The following is an 8,450-nucleotide window of genomic DNA, read 5'->3' on the forward strand; positions in this document are numbered from 1 at the left end:
ACCGGGCGCTGCTCTGGTGGAAGCGCTCCTGCCCCGAGGAGGCGCTGACCTGGACCCGTGCGCTGTCATCCGCAGTGCTGGACAGCGCTGAGGACCTGGACCGTAAGCGCATCTGCCGCATCGTCACGCGTGACTTCCCGCAGTACTTCGCCGTGGTATCCCGTGTCAAGCAGGACAGCCACCTGATCGGGCCCGAGGGCGGCGTGCTGAGCAGCACGGTGGTCCCGCAGGTGCAGGCGGTGTTCCCCGAGGGGCGCGTGCGTGGCCAGGGGCACCTTGGGGGGAGGGGACTGGCTGTGGGAACGGGGCGGGCCCGCACAGACATGGTCACATCGCACTGGAGAGCAGGGGCTGCCACAGCACACAGTAGGTCTCTTGCAGGAGGGCTGAGTACCTGCTACCTCAGTCCTATGCTGGAAGCTCCTGTGCTGACGATGAGACAAAAAGTGCTTTCAAAGATACTGACAGGAAGCACGCGGTCTGGTGCTCACTCTGCTTTCCTCGGAAAAGGCGCAGCCTATGCACGGCGAGCTGGTCAGGAAGATCCTGGGGAACAAAGCGACCTTCAGCCCGATCGTCACCTTGGAGCCCAGACGGAGGAAGTTCCACAAGCCCATCACCATGACCATCCCCATCCCCAAGGCCGCCAGCGACGTCATGCTGAACGGTTTTGGGGGAGATGATCCGACCTTGAGACTCCTGTGCAGCATCACAGGTGAGGCGCCCGTGCGGTGTGAGTAGAAAGCTCTGGAAGGAGAAACCTACATAGTTGTCAGTGTTAGCGCTTTGTCATGAGGTGCCTGCAGGGCCCGTGCGGATTCAGGAGGAGCATCCCCAGTAGGGAGCAGAAGGCGGCAGGCGTGAGCCACCTGCCGGTACAGCCGCAGGCCCCTGGGAAGCGCTCACGGTCGTCTCTGCCTCGCGGCCCTGTGCCCGCACTTAGCCCCGTCCCCCTGAAAAGGAAGCCAGGCTCTGAGAACTGTGACTTCCCGAGACCATACCACAGGCTTGTGCAGAGCAGGGTTCCAGCCCAAGCCCGCACACCTGTCGGCCTTCACCAGAGACCTCATCGTCCACCTGCTGAAAACCATCGTCCTGCACCATTGCCCCCCGCAGCTCAGTCCTGACCTCTGTGTGGGAATCGGGTCTGTCATCACGGACCTGTGGGGCAGCCTTGAGAAAACAGTGAAGGTTTTTCAGGATTCACTGAACACAGTCTTTTCCATTGGAAGTTGTGTTAGTGTTCAGACAACTACCAACCTCCAGGGAGACACTCCCAGCTCTTGGTTGTCTCGGCCCCATCGCAGAGTGGGAGGTAGAAAGCTCACAGGCATCGTTTGGCGGGAAACGCCCCCCTTTCACAGCACCGCGCGCTCCTGGGCTCAGCCACGCCCGCCCGTGCTCGGGTCAGCTGCCCTGCTCGCCCCCCGGGGGTGAGGAAGTTCTCCCCTCCCCTGGTGTTGGCAGTTGTGTTCTCCCTTATCTTGCTCTCTCTCCAGTTCTCCCTCCGTGTTAATGCTTTTCTGTATGCACCATAACAAGCCATGGAGCTTGCCCCGTTCGTTGAATAAAATGCAAACTACGTGGCCTAGCAGGGATGCAGGGGGTCAGGACCTCGTTCCCGCCCACGTTCCTGGGTGCGTTTCCCATGGTTTTTAGTCCCTGTGCATACAGTTAGCCTCTGTCATGGGAGACGTAGTGTGTGGAGGTGAAACAGGTGAGATGTCACGTGCAGGCGTGCCCTGCCCTGGCCAGGGGTCAAGCGAGGGACCATGTGGCCAAGGCGCCATCGACCTGATTAGGCCTCCTTGGGCCTTCGTCCACCTGTCCATCAGCCTGCAGTGTTCATTAAGCTGTTCATGTCTCCCAAGTACTTTTTACAACCTTCCATTGCAAACGGAGAGAATTTTTTCTCTTATGAAAATAATTGTATAAAGCATGAAGTTCAGGAACAAAAACTACCTGAATTTTTTCATTATTTTAACAAAGCCTTTAACTCCTTAGTCAGTTAAAGGATCTTTTAAATTCATCCACCCTGTACAAATCAAATTGATCTTCAGGGCCTACCAACTACAGTAACAGCCTCAGGAAGTCGGGTCGAGGGCAGAACACCTAGACATTTGAAGCAGCGACTCCAATAACCTTTAAGCTCATTCCTGGGCGGTGCTGTCAGCGCTGTTTCTCAGTGTGGCCTTTCAGCTGCCGCGGCCCAGCGCAGGGAACCACAGACGCGCTTGACGATCGGAGGCTGGAGCGCTGCCTAATTTTCAACAATCCTATTGTTTCAGGCGGGACCACTCCTGCGCAGTGGGAAGACATCACAGGAACCACGCCATTAACATTTGTCAATGAGTGTGTTTCCTTCACCACCAACGTGTCTGCCAGGTACGTCCACCCTCAGACCAGCCCGAGGCCACACGGGCCCCACCGCCAGGGATTTTGCTTTTTCTTTTGTTTCTATGTTCTTTAAAAGTGAGTTTTTCTGGTTGGTTTTAAATACAATCTGTATTAACTTTCATATTTTAAACTGGGCCTGCTTGCCAGCAAAGTGAATAGTGATGATACAGTAACAAAACTCAGCCAGTCGGGTTGAAATCTCAGGACACTAAGTGATTGGCAGCTCTGCCTGTGGGGCCTGCCTCCCGTAGCGGCCACCCCCGATGGGTCCAGTCCCAGAGGCCTGGGGGTGATAGATGGCCTGCTGTCCAGCGCATCCTGAGCTGCTTCCCAGCAGAATATCAAGGGGTCCGAGAGCACATGGTGTGCAGGTGGGTTCGGGGTCTAGGTGACTAGGGGCCTGACTGTGTGTGTCTGTGTCTCGCATCCTCACCGCGCGGACGCTGTCCACTCTTGTTTCATGTGCTCACTCCGTTTACCATCAGCTCCCGTGTGTGCCTGGCAAGGGAGTGCTGGGCGCTTTCCCACGCATTTGATTTCATCACTACAGGGACTTGGTACTGTGTCCACTTTACAGATGGGAAAACAGGCTGAGAGGGTTAGAGCTTAAACTCCTGTTCAGGGGACAGAGCAGAAGGGCACACATGGGCAGCAGCTGGGGTGCTGGCCCCGCTGTCGCTCCAGAGATGACAAGTGCTGAGGAGAGGGTTACGGGGCCCTGCCGGGTGCAGGGGCTGTGCACGTTGGGGCAGAGAGGGCGCCCGAGGGAGCCTGGCAGGCAAGAGAGAGGACCATGGACAAGACACAGCAGGGTGGGGGCGAGCAGCAGACATCTGAGGTCGGAGGTCAGACCAGAGTGCCACGTGGCTGCGGCAGTGCTGAGGGGGACCTGCTCGGGAGGCCAGGCAGCCCCTGTGTCCCGTGTTCCCCATTTCACCCCCCGACGATGGAGGGAGCAGTGAGCACCGTGAGTGAGGACGGGGATGCCGAGCGCCGCCAGGAGCCAGCGGCTGAGCTGGACCCTGAGAGCGTGACGCTGCAGGAAGTAGCCGGACGTTCGCACGCGCGAGGTCCCCAGAATAGGCGAGTGCGCGGAGACGGGGCAGTTAGCAGTCAGGGTTTGGGGGAAAATGGCAGAAATGGTCAGTGATGGCAGCCCAGGGCTGTAAGTGTAATAATGCCAATGCGTGTACACTTAGGTGTGGCTAGCATGGCGAGTTTTATGTTACGTGTATCTCATCAAACGCTAATAAAAAGGGGAGAGGTGGACGAGGGACAGGAAGGAACCAGTGACGAGGGAAAGGGAACCTCAGGGGCGTGGAAAGATGGCGGGAAGGAGGCAGTACTAGGCGGAGTGAGGTTTCAGGGCGACAGGGTGTGGATAACACTTTGCATCTGGCGGCCTCAGCTTTCTCGGCAGAAAGGTCCCTCCTCAGGGGCGGTGCGGGGGGTGGGGGGTCGGGGAACGCTGGGCAGGCTCAGCAACCTCAGTGCCCTGAGCAGTGACGCTGAGGGGACATGGCCAGGCCGTGTCACAGGCCCCATGAGGCCACCAGCCAGGAAGGAGCACAGAGCAGTGACTTCCTCTGGGAGCCACGCCCAACAACGCCCGCGAGTTCTGCCGAGAAAGCAGGTTTCCAAACGGCTGGATTGATCCACCTCGGTGGCGGGAGTTTTGGAAAAGAGTAACGCGATGAAACGCTGGGTAGAGTTTATTGAGAAGAGTTTCCGGATATGAGAGGAAGATTGGGGGCGTCAAGGGGAACAGGGCTCCCCCATGAGGACCCATTGCAATGGCCCCAGGCTCCCTCCGTGGACGGTGCTGGGACTCGGGGCAGATTTCAGAAGCTGGACCCTGGGAAGCGTTTCCAAGGAAGAAAATCACAAATACGGGTCCAGTGGTTGGCGGTGCACACCTGGTCCTCAGTGCCCTCCTGCTCGCTCTGCCCACCCGGCTCATCGTCTCCCACCTCCCTGTTTCCAGGAAGCACTAATGACTTTGCTCATATTGAAGGAACTGAGGGGTTTTTTCAACTGGTGTCCATTCAATTTTTTTTCAAAGATTTTTAAAAATTTGTTTTAATTGATTTTATAGATGAGGGGAGAGAGAGAGAGAGAGAGAGAGAGAGAGAGAATCAACAATGAAGAGAGAATCATTGATCGGCTGCCTCCTGCACGCCCCCCACCGGGGATGGAGCTCAAAAACCTGGGCACGTGCCCTGACCAGGAATTGAACTGTGACCTGGTTCACAGGTTGACGCTGATCCTCAGCCACTGAGCCACGCCGGCCAGGCTGCTGTCCATTGGTTTGGATGCCTGACCTAAATCCTTTGCAGGTTCTGGCTGATCGACTGTCGGCAAATCCAGGAGTCCGTCGCCTTCGCCTCCCAGGTGTACAGGGAGATCATCTGCGTGCCGTACATGGCCAAGTTCGTGGTGTTCGCCAAGTCGCACGACCCCATCGAGGCGCGGCTGCGGTGCTTCTGCATGACTGACGACAAGGTGGACAAGACTCTGGAGCAGCAGGAGCACTTCGCGGAGGTGGCCCGCAGCCGGGACGTGGAGGTGCGGGTTCCAAAGCAACGCATGACACGTCGTCTGTGCCTTTCTTCTTAGATTACACGTAAAGCAGTGGTTAGTAAATAGAACCGCACGTTAACAAAAGACCAGTCCTCATCCTGGTCAGTTAGAAGGTCAAGGTCCAACATGAGCTCTTCCTAGTCCGTCTGGGCCAGTCCTGTCAGGATCGTCTCATCCTCCACCCTGAGAGGAGGAGGGAAAGGGCTCTCTTACGGAGCGGGGGGAGGGGGAGGACTCAGCGATGAAGTGTGTAAGCGGCGGCAGCAGTGGAGAAGGCTTGTCTTTCCCCATTCGGAGTAACTTTCAGTGGTAAGGACAGCAGTCAGGAAGGGCACCCTCGGTGTCAGTGTGGACGTGAGCTGCCCAGGCCTCTGCGTCACTCCTGCTGATTTCAGGCTTCGTCATCGGCGTGGGTGTGGACGGTGAGGTCAAGTAGTGTGACTCATTGGATGTAAAAACGACCCAATCAGAAGATGGACTCCAGGAGTTAAAGCTCTGCCAGTTTGGGGGTAACGTTAGAAACAAGGGCGTCAGCATCAGAGGCCACCACGCACCTGCAGGTCCCCCAAGGACATGCTTTGTCCCCAGGGGGACAAGACATAGCAACTGAGTGGTGGTTGTGGGTAGGTCTTAACATTCCAACAGGGATCCCCACTCCTTTATGTAAATAACAGGTAATGACTGCACTTACTCTAGTTTGTGCTGCTTTCTCTGCCTCACCAGGTGCTGGAAGGAAAGCCCATCTACGTTGATTGCTTTGGCAATCTCGTGCCATTAACCAAGAGTGGCCAGCATCACATATTCAGTTTTTTTGCCTTTAAAGAAAACAGACTTCCTCTCTTTGTCAAGGTAATTATCTATATGGAATTTTTACGCACATTTTATTCTACATCAAGTAAGGTTTAACTTCCTTTAGAAGGAGAGAATATTTGCTTTTCAGTCATTTTCAGCGATTATTTAAACCATATCTGTAAAATGTTAAAGTTCTGGAAAACCAACCATTTTCATTTTTGAAGTTCAAATTTAATTTTAAGACTATGTTTAAGGACAAACAGCCAATTCATTAATTAGAAAAACTGGCTTTTTCAAATTTTTTTAAACAAATATATTTTATTGATTTTTTACAGAGAGGAAGGGAGAGAGATAGAGAGTTAGAAACATCGATGAGAGAGAAACATCGATCAGCTGCCTCCTGCACACCCACTACTGGGGATGTGCCCGCAACCAAGGTACATGCCCTTGGCCGGAATCGAACCTGGGACCTTTCAGTCTGCAGGCTGACGCTCTATCCACTGAGCCAAACCGATTTTGGCGCTTTTTCAAATTTTAAAGGAAAGCCTCTCTCTTTTTAAATGTTGTTCCTTTTAAATATTTGTGCTTCAGTGATTTAAATGTGTGAATTTCACCAGTGAGGAGAGCAAAGGGCTCTCCAAAGGCCTAGCAGCCCACTCAGCGTAAAGTGAGATGACCCCAGGCAGCGCTCTCGCCGGGCCTCCTTCCACAGTCGCTCAGCAGCCACTCCGGAGACAGCTCAGTGCACACGAGCTCCCTGTCTGTTCAGACCGTTCATCCTGGGCAGAGTTTGGCGATGATCATTACGTCTCCCCCAGATCCCACGCCTAAGGAGGGACAAGCACGTGTAAATGAGAGGCTTGTGAAGTAGGAAGGAAGTGATAATTCCGTTCCGCACCGTCTCTCGCCACTCACTGTCCCGTTGTCCATGAAGCGTTGCGCTTCTCTGGAGGCCCCGATGCCCCGCCCACACAGGACAGGACAGCACTGGGCTCCCTCGCTTTTCCCAGTCCAGCCTCAGGCGACTGATTCCCAAGCAGTTCATCATCTCTTACCCTTTTATTACCAAACCCTCATGGTTTCGCCCAGCACAAATCTGTTCAGCTGCTTAATGTTTTTAAAATATTTTTTTATTGATTTCAGAGGGGAAGGGGGGGAGAGAGAGAGAGATGGAAACATCAATGATGAGAGAGAATCATTGATCAGCTGCCTTCTGCACGCCCCTTACTGAGGATGGAGCACGAAACCCAGGCATGTGCCCTGACCCGGAATTGAACCTCCTGGTTCATAGGTCGATGCTCAACCACTGAGCCACTCAGGCTGGGCAACCTGCTTAATTTTTTAGATCGATTGAGTTCTCCCAAGATCTCTGCTGAGCCTCTCATGGTGCCATTGCTGGTCACCAGCTTTGCCTGATGAAAGCTGTCCTACAGGCCACTCCATGGAGCAGTAACTGCTGAGGGCGGCAGAGCCACTGAACACAGACGGCTGTGTGATTGAACTAATACTTGATACCATTGCTGTGCAAGCACCATTTATAAACAGCCCCATACAAAAACGGGTAGAGGACCTGAATAGACATTCCTCCGAGGAAGGTGTTAGGTGGCCAGTAAGCCCATGAAAAGATGCTCAGCAAAGTCATATTCCAGCCACAGTGAGATCCTGCTCCGAACCCATGGGAATAGCTGTTACCCAAACAACGGAAACGTGTTGGTGAGGCCGAGTGAGAACGGGGGCCGATGCATTGCTGGTGGGAAGGCACACGGTGCAGCCCCTGGGAAACAGTGCGCAGTGCTCAGCGTGAGACCACGGCGGCCGCAGGGCCAGGGATTGTCCTCCTCGGTCGAGGCCCCAGAGGACTGAGGCAGGCACTCGGTTACTTTCCCGCTGATGTTCACGAAAGCATTATTCACCCAAACATGGAAACATCTCGAATATCCATTTACAGATGAATGGATAGGCCAAGAGTGGTCTATACACACCATGGAATGTTATTCAGCCTTAAAAGGCAATGAAATTCTGACACGTGCTACACACGGATGGGCCTCGAAGACATATGTGGGGTGACATTAACCAGCACAAAGGACAGACATGGTCTGAGTCCATCTCCGAGGGCCCGGAGGAGGCAAGTGTAGAGGCAGGTGGAAGCGAGTCCCCGGGGGCCGGGCAGAGGAGGGGGGCAGTGCCCGGAGCAGGGGCAGAGTTGGTACTTGGGATGGTCAACATGCTGCAAAGGAGTGACCATTGCACAGCTGGGTGAGCGCCTGACGCCACTGACTGTGCACTGAAACACGGCGAGTGGAAAAGGTGAATTTTGTTAGGTCTATTTTACCACAATTTTTTAAAAAGCTGAATGATTTTTTAAAAAACAATTGTAAGTTGTAAAAGGACAGGGAGAAAGGAGCAGCCTCGAACCCTTACTCGGCATTCTCAAATGCGTTGTCTGACCCCAGTTCTTTGGGGAATCATCTCCTTAAAGAAGCCGCATGCGTCCTGTGTGGTGACACACGTGCCTTTCTTGTCCAAGGTACGAGACACGACTCAGGAGCCGTGCGGACGACTATCATTTATGAAGGAGCCGAAGTCCACGCGAGGCCTGGTGCACCAGGCCATCTGCAACTTGAACATCACCCTGCCTGTCTACATCAAGGTATCGCAGAGGTGCTGTGTGCGGCTCGGGG

At 54.3% G+C, this 8,450-nt stretch overlaps 1 protein-coding gene across 1 annotated transcript in view; it reads left to right on the top strand.

Moving 5' to 3' along the window:
* Nucleotides 1-8,450, top strand: part of ANK2 (ankyrin 2, neuronal) — a 114,944-nt gene that overhangs the window by 64,227 nt on the left and 42,267 nt on the right. Inside the window, exons 26-31 of the mRNA XM_014550536.1 lie at nucleotides 76-296; nucleotides 511-715; nucleotides 2,289-2,385; nucleotides 4,734-4,962; nucleotides 5,701-5,826; nucleotides 8,297-8,419. Coding sequence (XP_014406022.1) covers nucleotides 76-296; nucleotides 511-715; nucleotides 2,289-2,385; nucleotides 4,734-4,962; nucleotides 5,701-5,826; nucleotides 8,297-8,419 — 1,001 coding nt within the window. The remainder of the gene's footprint in view (nucleotides 1-75; nucleotides 297-510; nucleotides 716-2,288; nucleotides 2,386-4,733; nucleotides 4,963-5,700; nucleotides 5,827-8,296; nucleotides 8,420-8,450) is intronic.

Source organism: Myotis brandtii, unplaced genomic scaffold (assembly GCF_000412655.1).
Source record: "Myotis brandtii unplaced genomic scaffold, ASM41265v1 scaffold603, whole genome shotgun sequence".
Lineage (NCBI taxonomy): Eukaryota > Metazoa > Chordata > Mammalia > Chiroptera > Vespertilionidae > Myotis > Myotis brandtii.